This window comes from Empidonax traillii, unplaced genomic scaffold (assembly GCF_003031625.1).
Source record: "Empidonax traillii isolate 1590-97213 ecotype Southwest subspecies unplaced genomic scaffold, ASM303162v1 scaffold465:size698125, whole genome shotgun sequence".
In the NCBI taxonomy this organism is placed as follows: Eukaryota; Metazoa; Chordata; class Aves; order Passeriformes; family Tyrannidae; genus Empidonax; species Empidonax traillii.
In genome coordinates this window covers 203,115-220,767 of record NW_020955658.1, presented here as the reverse complement: position 1 = coordinate 220,767, position 17,653 = coordinate 203,115, and the positions used below count along the sequence as shown (strand labels likewise).

The 17,653-nt window shown below is 48.0% G+C and overlaps 1 protein-coding gene across 2 annotated transcripts in view; it reads right to left on the bottom strand.

The window, feature by feature from the left end:
- PDPR (pyruvate dehydrogenase phosphatase regulatory subunit) overlaps positions 1 to 16,007 on the bottom strand; it is a 19,876-nt gene extending 3,869 nt beyond the window's left edge. The window contains exons 1-13 of one of the 2 annotated variants that reach the window (XM_027895741.1): positions 15,913 to 16,007; positions 15,240 to 15,528; positions 13,352 to 13,485; positions 12,351 to 12,432; positions 12,098 to 12,261; positions 10,973 to 11,094; positions 9,950 to 10,067; positions 8,486 to 8,635; positions 5,657 to 5,849; positions 3,872 to 3,996; positions 2,019 to 2,174; positions 1,780 to 1,913; positions 1,244 to 1,392 (exon numbers count right to left, since the gene is read on the bottom strand). In XM_027895741.1, coding sequence (XP_027751542.1) covers positions 1,244 to 1,392; positions 1,780 to 1,913; positions 2,019 to 2,174; positions 3,872 to 3,996; positions 5,657 to 5,849; positions 8,486 to 8,635; positions 9,950 to 10,067; positions 10,973 to 11,094; positions 12,098 to 12,261; positions 12,351 to 12,432; positions 13,352 to 13,485; positions 15,240 to 15,466 — 1,754 coding nt within the window. In that variant the 5' untranslated portion in view covers positions 15,467 to 15,528; positions 15,913 to 16,007. Of the gene's footprint in view, positions 1 to 1,243; positions 1,393 to 1,779; positions 1,914 to 2,018; positions 2,175 to 3,871; positions 3,997 to 5,656; positions 5,850 to 8,485; positions 8,636 to 9,505; positions 9,644 to 9,949; positions 10,068 to 10,972; positions 11,095 to 12,097; positions 12,262 to 12,350; positions 12,433 to 13,351; positions 13,486 to 15,239; positions 15,529 to 15,912 lie in introns of those variants that run through there. The other variant, XM_027895742.1, reaches the window with a different exon arrangement.
- Positions 16,008 to 17,653: the final 1,646 nt, after the last annotated feature.

Sequence of the window (17,653 nt, the reverse complement as noted above, 5' to 3'; positions counted from 1 at the left end):
GACTACTGGAGCTATTCAGTAGCTTCCATACCAAGAGGAGACTAAAACAAGCTGGTTTGTGAAAAGCACAGCTAGAGTCTCTGCATCAACGCCCACCAAATCTGCCGTGACAAGAAATCCCAGAGCTCAAGCATTAGCAGTGCTCTGGTGACAAGAAGTGACCAGATGTGGAACACAGGGAGTGCTACAGAAAGTTGACAGAGCATCCCAAAAGTCACAACCACTCTGCAGAAGGAACTTGCAGCTCTTCACCACCAGTGGTTCTGTCTACTCTGACAGTCAGGAGTGCATGGATCACACAGCAATTTCTTGTTTCAGCAGAAGTCTTTTCACACACAATGGAGGTTATTATTAACAGTTTCCAAAAACAGAACTCCTCTTGATACAGGAAAATGAGCTACTTGTGTGTGTGTGATACAAAATGTGAGTTAAAGTACATCACTGACAGAGAAAACATCTGTAGAAATGACTAGGCAGGGAGGGAAGCTGCTGGTTTCATGCAGAGAAGGACAATGGTTGTAAGCAATCCATGAATGCAGACAGAAGTGGAAGAGAGAGAAAATCTGTTTCGAATTGAAAGAGCAGCAGAGAATGCTTTTACATCAATACAATGAAAACACACATAGAAAACCATCCAGAGAAATGAAACCAACACTCAGCTGGGACATGGAACATGAAGAAGTCCTTAAAAATGAGAATTTTTTTTTTAATGAATGCCAAAGAGAGCCCAAACTGGTGAGTCTAAGGATGACATGCTGCAATCACGTCAGTTTTCATCAGAGAACTCAAGAACAACAATGAGAGATTGCAGAGCTGAGTATTAGAGTACCCATACTGCAACACAAATTGAATTAATCCAAAAGTAGTACTTCAGTATGCAGTTCCAATAAGGAGGCTGGTCAGGAGCCAATGAGGAACCGCTTGGCCTGCAGTTTAAATGCCTACCTAAATTAATAAACCCCAATGGCTGCTGAAAGCAGGTCGTATTTCAATTGAGAAATCAAACCTCTGACAATCTAACACTTGGAGGAAGTCTATGTTCATCTGTTATCCCAGAAAAAGGTTTATTTTCCCCAATGTCTGTAAATTCAGAAGCTCCCTTTCATGTGGGTTCCTGAATTAGGGGTGTAAGAGGAGAATTGAGACTTTTTAGCCTACGGTGGTGACAAAAGGTTATGATCTTCATTAAGGAGTCCTTCAAACACCCAAAGGGTGATGCTGAAGATGCTGTCTGCACACCCACCTGCGTTTGCTGAGCCGGGCTATGCTGCAGTCATTCTCATACCCTCCTTTCTCATTCAGCATGCCCGTGTGCACAACGTGCCCAACTGGCACATCCAGGTCGTTCGAGAAGAGATACTGCAGACTCTCCAGGGCCTGGTTTCCTGTGGACTACATGAATCAAAAGGGGAGAGAAAGTCAGACAAGCTGTCTGAGCGACACAAATCCACCGGGGCAGCTTGAGATTGCATCAGTGTTCTGGCTCAAATTATCTCAGTTTGTACTGATAGCGACACGGCCGTCTCGAGCTAACAGGACACAACGAAGGCACGGTGCCCGAGGTCAAATTCTGTGTAGAGACCAAGCTGGGATTTCTGTAAACTGGGCCCTCGACAGACAAAAACCAACCTATGCTAAATACTGTGGTACAACCTGCATCTGGCCATACAGTGTGACTTCCTCTGCCTGTCCTCAATAGGACACAGGGAATTTTACAAAAAGCAGGCACTAATAAACTAAAGGCCACCCTTAGAAGGTGGTGCCTCCCTAGGTACTTACACTTATTTCAAACTTGGTAAAGGACGACATGTCAATCACACAAACCGCTTCCTTACAGCACTTCACTTCGGCACCCACGATGTCAAACCAGTCCGGTTTGTAAAAGGTCTTGCTGTGATCCAAATCCAGCAGATCTGACACAAAGAAGAATCCCAGGAGAAATTCATGTACCGGATGAACCAAGACCAGCAGGGAAGCACCGGGCAGAGCGCTCACCTTTTCCAAGATCCAAAGCTCACCTTTTCCAGGCGGCACGAAATACTTGACCCTCTCAAAGCCGTGCTTCTCCATCCACCGGGCTCCCTGAGCGTCCAGGCGGTCGTAGAGCGGCGACGTGCGCAGCTGCCGGCCGGTCTGGAAGTCCCAGCGGGGAACCTTCAGGTCACACATGAGGGCTGGGGAGGGTCACAAAGATCCCTTGTTAGGCACAGTGGTTATCTTGACCTGAACTTCTCTCGCAGGCAAAAAACCAGCCTACGCTATCAGCACTCACTGGTATCTGAACCATCAACACAACTCCCTCAAGACGGTTCCGAACTTCCTTTTCTGCTTCTGAAAAACCAACAAACCTGTTTTGATCCGTTTACAGCTCTTCAAAAGCAGAGCAACAATATTTGCACAGAGCACTCATATTTAGAGACACTTACGGTCCCATGACAACACTGCAAGGTAACAAAAACTCTTATTTTCCATGCAGTCATGCTGACTAGCATTAATTATGCAGGATTCTTCCCTGGCAGTGCACTGCATCAGACACGTATTTTGACAGTGCTAATGCTGGGGTAGGCAGCCCACAGCTACAGGGACCATCTAATTTGCCTTAAATAGTGGCAATTCAGCCTTTTCTAATTATAGAAGCTTTTCTAAATGGCTCCTATATCTATTTATCCAGCATAAAATATTCTTATTTAGAAAACAAGCTGCTCTAATAATCATTGAGCATCCTCCCTGGTTACCAGTGGGGAGCAATAACTCAAGGATGCTTGAATACTACTTTATACATGTTAAGACTCTACAGAGGTCATAAACTGCTTAAAACTGAAGATAAGCCAAATATTTCTTGCTGAACACTTCCATCATTTCTGCCTCATAGGTAATAATTTCATGAATTTATTGGCAATATCTGGTATTGGTATTCCTGAAGGAGTGGGGTAGAGGGAAGAATGGATTAGAATAGAAACATAACACTGCAGAAATTGAATACAATAAAATCTAGAATCCTGTAAAAACTAGAGTGATTCTGCAGCTATCAGCACTGAGGTTTGTAGTGGAGAGCAAAACTAGAATAATGCCCAGAGTATGAAGTGATTTTTTCTGGGAGGAAGGTCAAAGCACAAGGTTTTTATTCCCTGGATACAGCAGGGCTAAGAGGTTTACCCAACTGCTCTGCTTTCACCTGAACAGATGTTTTTAGTTTAGACTTGGTATTCAAATAATTGTTCCTGTTATGCAACTTGTGGAGCACTTTGTACTTCCATTTGGAACTTCAAAAGAAGTCATCCACATTATTCAGGACAGATAAGCAAACAACAGGAGGAAATGATGAAGCACGGCTTTAGACAGGAAAAATGGCATCTGCAATCTATTCTGCAAGGTATTTATTGCAAACTTTGACAGGAGAAAGCAGAATATGTCTACGAGGGCTTCCTGAATGATGCAAGATAAGCAGGTCACAGCAGGCACAAGCTGGAAGTGACGGTGTTTCCACACTGCAATGATGTGCAGAGAATAAAAACGTCTGAGACAGTGTGATATTCCCAGTTAAGACCCTGGCATTGCTTTGCTAGGCTGGAGTCCTGTGCAGACGTGCACAAAATTCCCCACAACAGAGGGAAAGCACAGAAATAGAACAGAGCAAGGTACCAAGAGTACTTTACAAAGAAAAGTTAGTAAGAACACAATTTTTGTAATAAGAATACAAAAAAAACCCCCAACAACCCACAAAAATCCTTTCCTTTCCCCTGGGAAGGGGCTGTATTGCCACAAAGGAGGTCAGGAAAAAAGGAAAACGGGTTCTCAGGGGAGGAACAGTGCAGGAAAGGGGAAAATCTTGGACAGCCTGGGCAGAACTGAAGGCAGAGGCCTCACTTACGCATGACTTCCATAACCCGGTGGCGGAGGAAGGTGCGGCTGCTCTGCAGGGTCCCGAAGCGCTTCAGATCCAGAGGCCACACGTTGTCTGACGGGTACCCATTCACCATCCACTCTGCCAGGTACCTGATGGAAGAAGTGAAGCCTGGGATATCAGCCAGTGTCTTAAGAGAGTTCAGTTTTGAAGTCAGAAGCAAAGCAATTGGGACGTTTTCTTGCGATAGGGAGAGAGGAGAAAGGTAACGTGGTATTCTGAACAGCAGCAGAACATGGAAGGTTTCCCTTCATAAAACTCACCCACCAGATTTCCAAATTACTAACTGCCCATTAGGATGAAACACACAGGGCAGCAGGAAATTAAGGACACTGATAAAGGAAGACAGAGCCTGGACAGGTAAGCTGGCTGGCAGCGTGCCAGGTCCTCGGGTTCTGCTACAAAAGGAGGTGTGAGTTTTGGTTGGAGCTGGGAGGCTTCTGCTTTGTCGTTTTTCAGTGCCTGGTGTAGGCTCAGCCACGAACCACCAGTGACAGCACTCATTTCAGCACGAGGTGCCAGCCAAGTTATGTTTAACTCCACTTCCAGCATGCTCCAGAGCTAAAGGACACAGGCAGCTCAGAATACAGCAGAGCACAAGGCTCTGTTCACAGCCAGTACACAAAAAAACAAAGGGCTTTGGAACTGATCAGGAAAAGTTGTATTAGCAAGCTAAGCTGCTTATTTTGGGGCTGTAGTAACAAATAGTGCTTTTAACCTCAAAAATTATTTTGATTCTTAAGAGAACCTCACTGCAAAGATTCTCTGCATTTTATATGAAACCAAAAAATATCATGAGTTGTTTCCCCAGTGAGTTAACTTATTAGACAAAGGACAGAAGGTAACAGAGACAAATGCAAAAATGAGAGAGACCATGAAAAATGAACAGCTTGTTAAGGAGGCTGTGTGGCAGAAGGGATGCCGTGTTACCAAAACCCAATGGCAACCAGAGGGGGCAATGATCATTCTCCAAGCAACTTTGTTGCTGGAATCACACTCACATGCCTGACCAGCTACCTGCATTAACACAGGAACTTGACTTTGCTGAGAAATTATTCCACCCTTAGCTTACTGTAGGGGACAGTCTTTAACTACTGGCAGCACTAGCATCACATATATGGTGCTTCATCAGCATCAGATTCACCCTGTTTTCAGATGAATTAACTGCTGTGTCCACTCGAATGATCTAAAGACTTCAATCAAATGGTAAATTAAAGGGGATCATGAAGCACAGAAGATGAGGGAATATATGCTTTGCTAAGCTTTTATCTCTTCCTGGTAGCTTAAAAAAATCAGATCAGTTAGAGGTTGGAAGAGACCCACAAGGATCATCGAATCCAACTCCTATCCCTGCACAGGACAGTCCCAGGAATCACACCATGTGCATGAGACCATTATCCAAACACTTCCTGAACTCTGTCAGGCTTGGTGTTGTGACAAGGCCTGGGGAGCCTGTTCAGTGCCCAACCACTGTCTGGGTAAAGAACCTTTTCCTAATATTTAACCTAAACATCCTCTGACACAGCTCCCAGGCAGCTTACTCGATCCCCAGCTGATTACCGAGCTGGGATGCCAGAGGAGAGGTGTGCAGGACAGCAGGGAGAGTCCGACACAGATCTGGAACACAATCAGAACAGGGCAATGCGACGTGACCAACACGGACCCGGACGTTCCACGCAGCAGGATCGTGTGAGCAGCGTCTGTTGGTGGTTAAAGCCTGACTTACACACACACCAGGGATGCACCACTTACTTGCCTGCTCCCCCACCATAGGAAATCCCAGCTGAGTTCATGCCGGCCAGCACGAAGTAGCCCCGCGCGGTGGGCGACTCCCCCATGATGCACCTCATGTCCGGCGTGAAGGACTCGGGGCAGTTCACCAACTGCAGGATCTGCAGGGCCTCCAGACCCGGCATCCTGCGCAGGAGGGCGCTCAGCAGTGGCCCTAGGACCCAAGGCAAGAGACAGAGAGTCACAGCCTTCAGTCTCAAACGTGTTCCAGTGGCTTCACCTTCAAACTCGGCAGGTATGTCAGAGGGCAGGTGGAAACTGCTTCCATGTTTTGATACAGCCACAGGAGAAACCCTTTACCTGCTGGATCCAAATGGATCACAGCATGCCAGAAAAGCAGGATCCAGCCCAAGAACCCAATATTGTTTCCCACAGTGCAAGGGCACTGTTCAGTTTTGTCGGGAAAAACAACAGAGGCATCAAACAGATACCGAGTGAGGAGTGAGGACAGGCAAATCTGTATGACAATTGTCCCACACACTCTGCCAGCCTCCACCTACCATCAGCCCAGAGGATTTCCTAAAAACCTGGTATGTTTTCCCCTGTTTAGTAACCTCTAAATTGATCTCTCTTCTAAGTACTAAACTGGTCTCTCCCAGGCTCACGAAAACATCCTGCAGACATGGACAAGGAGTTCCACATCTTTAGTATCTTCTGTGAGGAATTACCACCTTTTGTTTTAAAATTCACATACAACAAACTTTTTTTGATGCCTCCCAGCACTAGAAGAGACAGTGAACAGGAGATCCCCACCTAGCCTGTCTATCTTAGTGCAGATTCCAGAGATCTCTGTTTATTTCCCTTCTGTCATCTCCTTTTCCCCAGCCCAGTCACTCCTTGCTTGGAAACTGTTCCAGGCTTTGACCAGCCTATGGTTGTTCTTCCACCAGGCATTCTCCAGTCTCCTATGACACCCTCTGGAGACAAGGAGCCTAGAACAATCACTAGATCTGGCAAACCAAGGATTCAGCGTTGCATAATCCCTGTGTTTTCTGCTCCTCTGCTAGTAATTCCTAATTTGCCTTTTGCTTTGACTGCTACAGCACTGATGTCTTCAGAGAACTAACACAACCAATCCAACCCCCGGGTCTGTTCAAAGCCTGTCACATTGCTTGGTGGAAGTCAGACCATCCCCACACCCTTGTGTCACCTCACATTTCTCCTCACTGAATTTCCCTGTCCTTCATTGCCCAGTCACACTGGAGAAGTCCTTTGGCAGCTCTTCACAGTGTGGCATTTGAGAGCCTTAGTAAAGGGATAAGGTACCCACTTGCCTTGTCTTGCCTAAAAGTTCCCTCTGCTTGCTACTCCAGGTAAAAGCCCTCAAGATTCAGCACCAAGAACACTCCTCAGCTTTATGCACAAGCAGTAAAATAATCAGATTTCACATTGCCTAACAACTTGTAATCAGAACCAGTCTCTCTGACCTGCTCTTTCTCTTCCTTCTCTCAAGCATTAGAATTCCAGAGTGAGAGCCAGGCGCTTCTTTTATTGATAAAAGAGAGATCAGTGTTAGACTTGTTCTCGTACCCAGCCCAATTTAAGCAACTGTACAGGCTATTTTAAAATCAAAAGGTGTTCCAACGACAAAGATCAAAGCAGTAATACAAGAGCTCAAATCCCAGGAATTGCAGCCCTAGAAAAGGATCAAATATTGGCTGAGTAAGCTCTGACTCTGCTCAACTGTTCAGCACTTTTGAACGGATAAAAGGGTAATGCTGGAGCACAGAGTGCAGCTGCTTCTGAAACTTGGGCAGTTTGGGGGTGCCAACAAGCAGGACCTTTTCATTTCAGCAGTACCTAGAGAACCAAAAAGGAGGTGGGTGCAGAGCTCGAGCAACCCGTCACTGGAGCTAATACCTTCAAGCAAGTCTGTAGGCATCTAGAGATCTAAAAACCTACAGAAAGAGCCCTCCATGTAAAGGTACATACAGAATATAAAAACAGAATCAAATAAAACAGGAAGAGGAGGACAGAACAGTTAAATACAACAAACCACCAGTGTCAACGGTGGGATGAAGTGTGGGAAGCCATAACACCAAGTGCTGTCCACACAGCAACTGTCACTGGTAGAATTGCACTTGGCAGTCCCTGCTGAAGAGAGTTGCAGAAACAAAACACCACAGGCACGAGGCAGGTCAGCAGTGCTGATCTCCTGCGTCACAGGAGGAGCAGCATGTGGCACTGACACTCAAAACTCAGCCCTGACGGAGGAGCAGCACGGGGAGTTTATGTGGCACCTCCTGCCCCACAGGAAGTGAACAACGCTGAGGGTCAGCAGGTGCTTTTAAACACTACAGAGATACCACAGAGACCTGCAATGGTTTGGGTTGGAAGGGACCTTAAAGCTCATCTCGTTCCAAACCCCCTGCCATGGGCAGGTTCACCTTCCACCAGCCCAGGGTGCTCCAAGCCCCGTCCAACCCAGCCTTGGACACTTCCAGGGATGGAGAAGCCACAGTTTCTCTGGGCAACCTGTGCCAGAGCCTCACCACCCTCAAAGTAAAGAATTTCTTCCCATTGTCCAATCTAACCCTTCAACTCTGTCAGTTGGAAGCCATTCCCCCTTGTCCTGGCACTGTATTCCCTTGTCAAAAATCCCTCTCCAGCTCTCCTGTGTAGGTTCCCTTCAGGTACTGCGGTCCTTGGTAAAGGTGTTTTCTGTGAATTACTGACACATGAAGAGATGAATGAATTTGAGAGAACGTTCATCCTTCCCAGCCTACGCTGTTGCAAACTCTGCCTTCTGCAGAAGCCCCGTGTTTCACTGCTGTGGGAACCCTAACATACCAAAATGATCCCAGTCTTCCTGAAGGTTCTGAATCTCCAGCTGGTTCCGCCCCTCCGTGAAGAGAGGTTTGGGGTTCTTCTCAAAGCCCCCTGAGAGGATGCCACCCTGCCAGTTGCGTATGTAGATCCTGCCATCTGGGTCAACAACAGCTGCAGAGGAGAGAGAAGAGGTGGGAAGGGAATTGAGAGAAGGGGTATCCATCTCAGGCTGCCATCCCACAAACACCAACAACGGGGGCTGGTGACACACCAGGCCAAGCCAGTGGCCTCCTGAGAGGGGACAGTGACAGTCCCCCAGCCCCAGCTTTCACACCACTGTGGTTCTCACGTGACACCTTGGTGAGCCAGTTTAGATTACTAAACCATCAGCTCCCACCACAGCCACACAACGTTAACTTTGGGGCAGCAGAGTAAACTGAGCTGAACCTGAGGAGCCCCGAGCCAGAAGGACAGTGGTCCCAGGAGCGAGAGGACAAGAGGGATTCAGGTCCCTCGTGGCACTGACAAGCTATTCTACTGGCTTAGATCCACTGAGACTGCACCCAGACCTTCCACCAGGAGATGTCCTGCCTTCCCCCTTCCCCTCTTCCTGCGTTAAACCCAGTTCATTTCAACGGGGATGCCTCACGGATCCAGCGTGCTGAAGGCCACCAGCACAAACAAGGTGGGCAGCGCTGGGGTGAGGATAAGCAGTCAGGTCTGGATTGCTTCTCCCACTGGCAGTGTCAACTTGAAGTATTTATGATACTCCACCTGACACGTTCCACAGCGATTTTGGCCGTGTACAGAAAATTTGTGACTGTGTACACATATATGTTTACTTTTTTCAATTAATCAATTAAAAGTGAAGCACTTGGACTTTGGCCAGAGACCCGAATTCCCTGAGGAATATATACATTACTCACTAGAAGCAGAAAATCTTGCCAGCAAAGGTTTCTACTTCCCAACCACCGTTTTCAAACACAAAGGCTTTTTTTTTTAAGAGATCCAAAAGCCAGAACATGGGGGAGGAGCAATTACCTCAAGTGTTTGGTTGCCCCTACAGCTCATAGACATGTAAATGCCATTGTAAAGCCTTAGGTTCAGTTGGAGGAAAGGAATAGATGGGCCATTTGTGGCCAGCAGCCTGCAAGGGAAACACAGTGCCAAGGCTAGCACCCTCTCCAGCCCACAAATGCAACAATGCAAGTCTCAGACACAACTACCAGCCAAGCCAGAGTCAAGGCCATTCTCCTGGGTAAGCTGATGAACTCTGAAAATCCTCTTCTGCAGCACAAGCTTTCCCAAGAACAAAGAAAGATATTCTTTCTACCACTGAAAGAGGATATTCAGAGCAATTCACAGTCCCAAATGAGCTGAGGACCCACAGCCCGAGGCTGGCCTTTCTGTCAGGAACTACAGGTGGCCTTGGAAAGGCAGGTATAATTCACCAGGGAAAGTGGAGCAGAGCTGCAGGATCCTTACTCGGCAAGGTGCTGGACAGCGGCTCCGCCAAGGGGTGTGTCAGCAGGTAGAAATGTTCACAGGCGTGGAGTGGGATGTGGACTGGCTCCTCCCCAGAGTGGCCCAGCTCATAGGCCCACTGAAACCAAAAAAGTGCAGGTCAGAATGGAAAAGGAGGAATCTACCTCCAGTAAAAAACGCAGGACATCAGCACAGGTCGCCTCTGTGAGTTTGCTTTCATAAATGATCAAGTTAAGATTTGGTTTAAACACCTAGACCTTAAACAGACACAATTTTTTTCTCTCTTTTCTTGGAATTTGAATTTTTTTTTTGATAAAGACTGGTTTTCTGTTCCTAACACAAGAACTAGAAAAGTGGAGCCCTGACTCACAACTAAGTAGTACCAGCTTACAATACAAAAGCCCAACAAGATCTGTAGATTCAAGTCAGCACCAGCTTCAGCATCCAGAAGCAGAGCAGGCAGCATTTGGGTGCCTGTACTGAGATCCCTTACTAACAAGGGAGACAGCTGCTAGTTGAGAGACTGCAGTCGGCAGGTGTATTTTCCCGTGCAGAAGACATGACACACCAAGGAAGAAAAAGAAAACAAAATTCTGGGGAGGAGGGCGAGAGAGAGAGAGAAGGGCAGTGAGAGATTTCACTGTCTCTCTAACAGCCCAAACAAACTCCCTCCTGTCAGAAACGTGCACCTCCCAGGAGAGGGACCACGGGCAGAGCTGTACCAACAAGCTGCAGGTGCTGCTCAGCAGGTCAGTGCCAAGCCCTTGGTGCCCAGCAAACAGCAAGCACTGCCTCCTTCACACCCCCGCTGGGCCCAGCAGCTGAGCAACACCACTTTGATCTACCCCAGTAAACCAAAACAAAGCACAAGCCCTCAGGAAAAAAGGGAAAGGAACAAACAAAACCAAACAAACAAACCAAACCACATCACACACACACACACATACAAAAAAAAAACGTGAGGGAAGTGCACATATCCTTAAGAAACGGAACCAAGAGAGAAAAAAATTTAAATAATTAAACCTGGCCAGCACAGTTGACGAAGTATTGGCACTGAATCCGTCCCCTGTCAGTCTCCACTCCAGTCACACGACCCTTCTGGACCGTGACGTGACTGACACTCGTCCTTTCGTGAATCTGCACACCTGGAGAGGACATCAGAACGTCAGTAACCACGAGCACCCTTCCTAAATGTTCTTAACTTTTAACCTTTAAACTCAACCTAAAAGCTTATTTTCTCTCTTAAGACAAAATTTCTACTCTTGACCCAGTCATTCTTAGGTGAAACCCCGTTATTTGTAAAACCTCCTGTGCATAATTTGTACATAATTTAAAGGCTGAGACTGTGAAGAGCTACAGTATTTTTTCCCATGTAACAATCTGTGTGATAAATACACCCCACAGTCAACAACAAGAAGAAACAAAGTCTCGACTACAGATTTCTTTTCATTCCATTCCTTTATGCACCAAAGTCTGTAGTTTCAGATGGCAAGATTGGTTCTTTTACTGGAAATTACCCATTTTGAGGGGGGGAAAAAAAATAATCCACAAGCAGGATGTAAAAATAAGCTGGACTAACAGAAACTAAGAGAGGTATCTTCCTAAGCAGCTTCATTCAATCTGATGGACTTTCATCCTTAATGGCCTTTATCACTGTTGTCATATCTAACCTTTCTCCCACTTTCAGACCACTCCAAATTTGCCCAAGTGCTGGGCAAACAGCATTTAGTGCTACGTCTCCAAACCCATTTCCAAAGCATAACGTGCCCAGTGAAATACACCACAAGGCTCAGCCACACCTTTTTATCTGCAGGTAATTAACTATTTTGAAGTGTAATTTTGAGTCAGGTCCTGTGAAGGAAAGAATGTGTGCTTATTCAGAGAAATATATAACCACTAAACAAAGAGGTGTTTGGTCTGTCACTGCAAATCTGTAAAGATTCAGCATGCAAAAAAATTCAGCCTGGGTTGTTTTTTTTTTTTTTTGAGAAGAAATAGATTCAAAGAATCTGAGCTTTACAGAAATAACTGAGTTTTGGACTTCAGCGCTCAGGGTATCAAGAGAGACGCAGAACACAATTTTCTTTTACAGAAAGAAGGTAACTATCATGCAGGGGGGCACTCTACAGATAAAGAAAGAACTCCTACCATTTCGTGAGGCAGCGGTTGCCAGAGCCAGGCTCACATTGGCAGACGTCACGAGCGCATCTTCTGGCACGTACATGGCCCCCACGAGGTCGTGGATGTTGATGAGCGGGTGGAGCTGCACCGCTTGCTTGGGGGTGATGATTTCACAGGGTATGCCCATGACACTGCCACAGAACACAAGAAACACGGTGTCACCGGCCCTGCAGGAGAGCTGGGGCTGCCGAGCCGGGCGGCGCCTGCTGCTCGTACGTACTTGAGCGACGAAGCGATGCGTTTCAGGGAGATCAGCCGGTCCTGGGTCTGAGCCAGGGAGAGGGAGCCTGTCCTCGTGTACCCTGGGACAGTGACCAAAGGCAAGTCAGATTTTGACAGGATCCTGAATTCCTTTCCATCTCAGACCCATTGCTTTAATGTAATAATTGCCAGATCCTTGGCTTCCACTGCCCAGGAACCTCAATCCCAGATCCTCAAGTAACTTTAAACACGTTTCACTTATTAATAAAAACTGCACGAGAGCCAACTTTTCAAAAAAGCAATTTAATTTGGACTTGTGTACTCTTTCTACTTCATACAGTCACGCTTATAAAAAAAAAATTAAACTTCACACATGGTGCCTATTAAGAGGGAGACAGAAGTTACTGGTCAAGAAGTGATCTAGTAACTGCTCAGAAGAATAAAACTTCAACAACTAAAAGCAGAGACTTTGTGACTCCAGCACCTGCATTAGATTAGTATTCTTGCAGGCACAGTTTTTAACCTCTATTGAGTCTGCCATATATCACAAGTTCTTTCCAGCAGACAACTTTCAAGTTCTTCCTATGTCCAAACACTTTGGAGGGAGAATTTCAGCACCACCTTTTCTTGTTATTTCCAGGGTGAGACTCTGGTAAGAGACCTGGTTTTGCCTATGCTTCAGTGCTCCTGTTAACCACCTTCTCTTTTTGAGAAGTGAATCGGTGCACACAAAGGGCCATTTGCTCCAGTCACTGCAATGTAATTTTTAGTGTCTCTGAGGAAGTTCCTCTATGTTTGCTCAAGTTACAGACACGCAAACTGTCCCAGTCTGCAGGCAGTCTACCTTCAGTTTGCCCATCTGATACCCTTCTCCCCATTCTGATGACATTAGCGACATCCTTTCCATCTGCTTCAGTCCCAGTGCACTGGTTTTGAACGGGAACTCCCAAACCCTGACACATAAACCCCCCCTGGTGCTCCAGTGTCAGTGCTCTGACTCAGTGACGACACCCTCAGTACCTGTTGGCACTCCTGTCTCCTGTTCCAGCTGCTGGTAGAGCTTGTTTGAATAGTGTGCCATCTTCAGCTCTATGGACACAGGCCTGGCTGTGCTCACAATGCCTGCACAGAAGCGAGTGGTACCAGCAGCCAACCTGCAGGAGAAGGTGCAAAGAAGGGCCTCATCAGCCTGCCAGGTACACACCCCACACCAGCTTCGCTGGCAGCACAAGCCAGGCAGCAAACTCTCCCCCAGACACATCAGAGCAACACCAAGCTGGATGATACAGGGATAATGCAATCTCTAGAATGACTTTCCTTCAGCTCACTTGTGAAAACTCCTGGCATTCCATAACAATTTCTCTTTAACTAGCCCTAAACACTGACATTGTTCAAAGGAAACATGTTTTTTAAAGAAGTTACCTTATGCTTACATCAACCTGCCTTACTTTCCTGCTCTGAAGCAGGACTTTCCTCAGATCAGAATTAACTTGGATTTGAGTCTTGTGTCTTTGCAGATTGCAGTCAGAGCAAGTCCCTCTCACGTTCTGCAGCACCTGCCACGGACAGGCACACGCTCCCTGTCCCTTTTAAAACTGCCCTTAAACCCCTGAGCTGTTTGCTGAAGGGCTGCTGTGGGCACAGAACCCCCTTACAGCACGGACAGGGGAAGACAAGACCGTCAGATTTAAGCATATCCCTCCTAAACCTGCTCCCACAACACTTGGAAATCATCTTCCCCGCTGCAAAAGCCACCGTGCGTTTTCCCACTTGACACGACTGCTTTCAGCCTGGTGTGTCTGCATTCCCTCCTCTTCCTCCTTGAGCATGCATGGCATCCAACTCATTGCAGATCCCTCACACCCTGCTCCAAGCTACCAAAGACAACAATCCCTTACAAACAAAGCCCAGCACCTCATTTCACTCAGAAGGACACGGCTCACAGAGTCTCAGAGAAGACTATCCAATTTCTTCTCTTTGCAGCTATAAAGAACCTGCTCCCCAGCCACACAAACTCCAGGAACCACAGCTCATTATTCCCGAAGGCAGCATCAGAAGGGAAGCTCTAGTCTAGACACCTACTCAGGGTGTTGGAAGCTGCTGCAATAAATGCTTCTTCAAACCCTAAATTCTCAGCAGCGTCTCATAGCCAAGGTCCCCAAATTAAGTGAGATTAATGAAAACAAACACGAATCTACCTCAGAAACACCAGTCTGAACAACAGGTGAGGGCTGCTCAGCTTTCAGCAGGAACTGTGTGCTCTGCCACAGACACATCCAACTCACGGAGGGCACTTGTGTTCAGCCAAACTGTAACAGCAGAACTGTGATCCGTGGAAAACCCTCCCCAGGGCAGAGGTCTCCTGCTGGAAACTGCAGCCTGTGGAGGCCCCACGCTGGAGCCCAGCGCTGATCCCACCCCACTGGTCACCCCGTGTTTCTTGGGGCACTGTGGGGAGGTGAGAGGCCCTGGAGTGCAGGAGTGAAAGATGAGCGCGGGAAAGAAGAGGTGGTGTTTTAATGTTTGGTTTCTGTTTCCTACTACCTGAATCTACTTTAACTGGCATGAAATAAAGGAATTCCTTATTTTCAATTCATTCTCCCTAGGGCAAGCCGTTTTTGCCCATGGCAGTACAATCTCCATGTCTTTATCCTGATCCACAAGCTTTCTCAGCTTGCTTTTTCCCTGCCCTGCTGAGGGAAATGGCATGGCTACCCCAGCACAACCACACAAGGGATACCCTTCACAGTCCAAGCAGCAAGTGCCATTATTAATGCTCAGTATGTCCTTATTTCATCCAGGTGAAAGGCTGTTTCCAGCTCCTCACCTCAGTGCAGGTGAAGAGGTGGAAACAACCTGAGCCACACGGATGCCCTGTTCCTCTGCTTTTGTCAGCAGAAATCCTTACCTGCCCTGCTCAAGCAAGACTATATCCTTCCAACCCATCTTGGCAAGGTGATACGCCACGGAAGTGCCGGTGATTCCACCCCCACAGATGACCACCTGCGCCTGTGCCGGCAGGGAAACCGGGTGAGGCTCTGCCGTGGTGGAGCTGCTTCTCTGGGAGCTGGTCATCCTCCTCCATCTGGGGCTGGCTGCCCGCCACTGGACATCGGACAGCAGGCGGAGAAACATCCCGGCAGCTTCCTCAAAGCACCGCCTGGGTGTGCTCAGATGTCACCCCGGCACCGCTCCTGCTAGGAAGGAGAAGGTGAGAATCACGTTAGCACTGATCTTGTTACGCACAAGGCTGGCAGTGGGAAACGTCCCGTGGATGGATATGGGAAAGGGGATGGGAAGGCAGACAGGAGAGCAGTTCCTCACAGCCCTGGACCAGCAGCCTCGCTGGTGAGGCTCAAACCCAGAGCATCAAACGGGAACAGAGCGCTGCACCTTTGGTTTTGACACGGGGCAACCTGACAACGAGCAGGGAACCAGAGGGAAGCTGGAAAGGCGCTCACACCACTGACAGGCGGAGCCAACGCAGCCAGCAGGCACAGCCCATGCTCTGGAACGCTTCAGGAAGGCCGAGGTTAACGGGGCGGAAACAAGGCTGATTATTAACGCTGCCAGGCCTTTACCTGCGGAAAGAAACGAAGTCTGTGACCAGAGCCACCGGCACGGGGCACCGCGGAGGCCTCTCCGGGAACAGCTTTGCCACAAGCCGCCCCCCAGGCACCGGGGGGAAGGTGGTGGAGGGGGAGGGGGGGACCCTCGCCCGCAGCAGCCTGAGGGGAGGGGTGTGAGGGCGGCGGGGTGACAGGGGGGCGGCGGGGTGACAAGGGAGCCGCGGGGCTGCTCGCCCCCGACCCCGCGCTGCGGGGCGGGCGGGAGGGGGAGGTGGAGAGCCCGGGGCAGGGCGGGGGAGCGGGGCCGGGCTGGGGATCGGTGGGGCCGGGCCGGGGATCGGCGGGGGTCGCCTCACCTGGGCCGGGGGGGGGGGAGGCCGGGCTGACCTTCCGCGCTTTACGGCCGCGGCCGCCGCGCGCGACAGCCGCCCCTGCGCGTGCGTCACCCGCCCCTGCCCCGCCCACACGGAGGGCGTGGCCGCGCCAGGCCCCGCCCCTCCACCCCCGGAAGTCCCCTCAGAAATGAACCACCACAAGTACAAACCTGCAGACTCTTTTTATTAAATTCTCCCATTTCGTCTGTACAGAAAACAAATAAACCAACCAAAAAAAACAAAAAAAATGATGCGCATTATTATGTTCAAAGTCTCGGTAACAGCTCGAAATTACACAGCGTGGACATGTAAAAAAAACAAAACAAAACAAAACAAAACAAGCCGACAAAAAAATACCAACCCCAAACGAAACAAAATCAAACCGAAAAGAACGACCAAAACGAGGAGCGGGCCAGGATTTATACACAGAAAAAAGGGGGAAACCATTTACAAAAAAAAAAAAAAAAAAAAAAACACAACTCTCGTTAATGTCACATTTAAAAATCATCATCATCATAATAATAATAAAAAAAAAGGAGGCTAAGTTCAAACAGCGCCTGCTGTACAATTAGGAATCCGCTGGGTCACACCTTCCCTCTTCTCCTCCATCAGAAATTCCCAAGCGAGAGCTACGCCAGCACCTCTAACTCGGTCAAATACAGGGGGACAGCGGTGTTGGGATTGCAGGGTCCAGCAATTCACCCTGGAAGGGTGAATTGCTGGACCCTGCAATCCCAACACCGCTGTCGAATCATCCAATTCGGGAGCTGTGGAGGGAGGAAATCTGCCCCTCGAAACTACCTTCTTTTTCCCCCCCCAAACAAGACTGATAAAGTAAAAACAAACAACCCTACCGTCACCTTTCTTTCTTTGACTAAATAAAAAAAAAGCTTGTGTTCTGACAGAAGCTGCCGTCCAAACTGAACACAATTCCTCTACAACGTTATTGGATTCGAGTGATCCCCCTGGCTTGTCAACATTTCTTCCCTCTGTACCTACCTGCAGTTAAGTTTCTCTACTTGAGACATTCGCCTCTCCATTATTTTCCCATACAACGTGCTTACTGCAGATTCTTTCAGAGCAAGACTGATCATACCCCACGGATTTAAGCATCAGATTGTGGAGGAAACGCTAACATTTTTGCTACAGAATTATTTGACCTTCGCTAGGGCCTTTCCAGCCCTTTACAGTGACAACAGAGACATCCAGATACTCATCCCAACCTGCTGGACAGCACTTCAAAGTGCCACAGAGTTTTGTTCCTACCCAGATGATGAGTTACTCCAGCAGCCTGATGACAAAAGCGAGGCAGGAGAATCCCAAGTTGAAACTCGCCAAAGGACCTGATTAGTTGAGGACTAGGTAAACAATAAATAAGC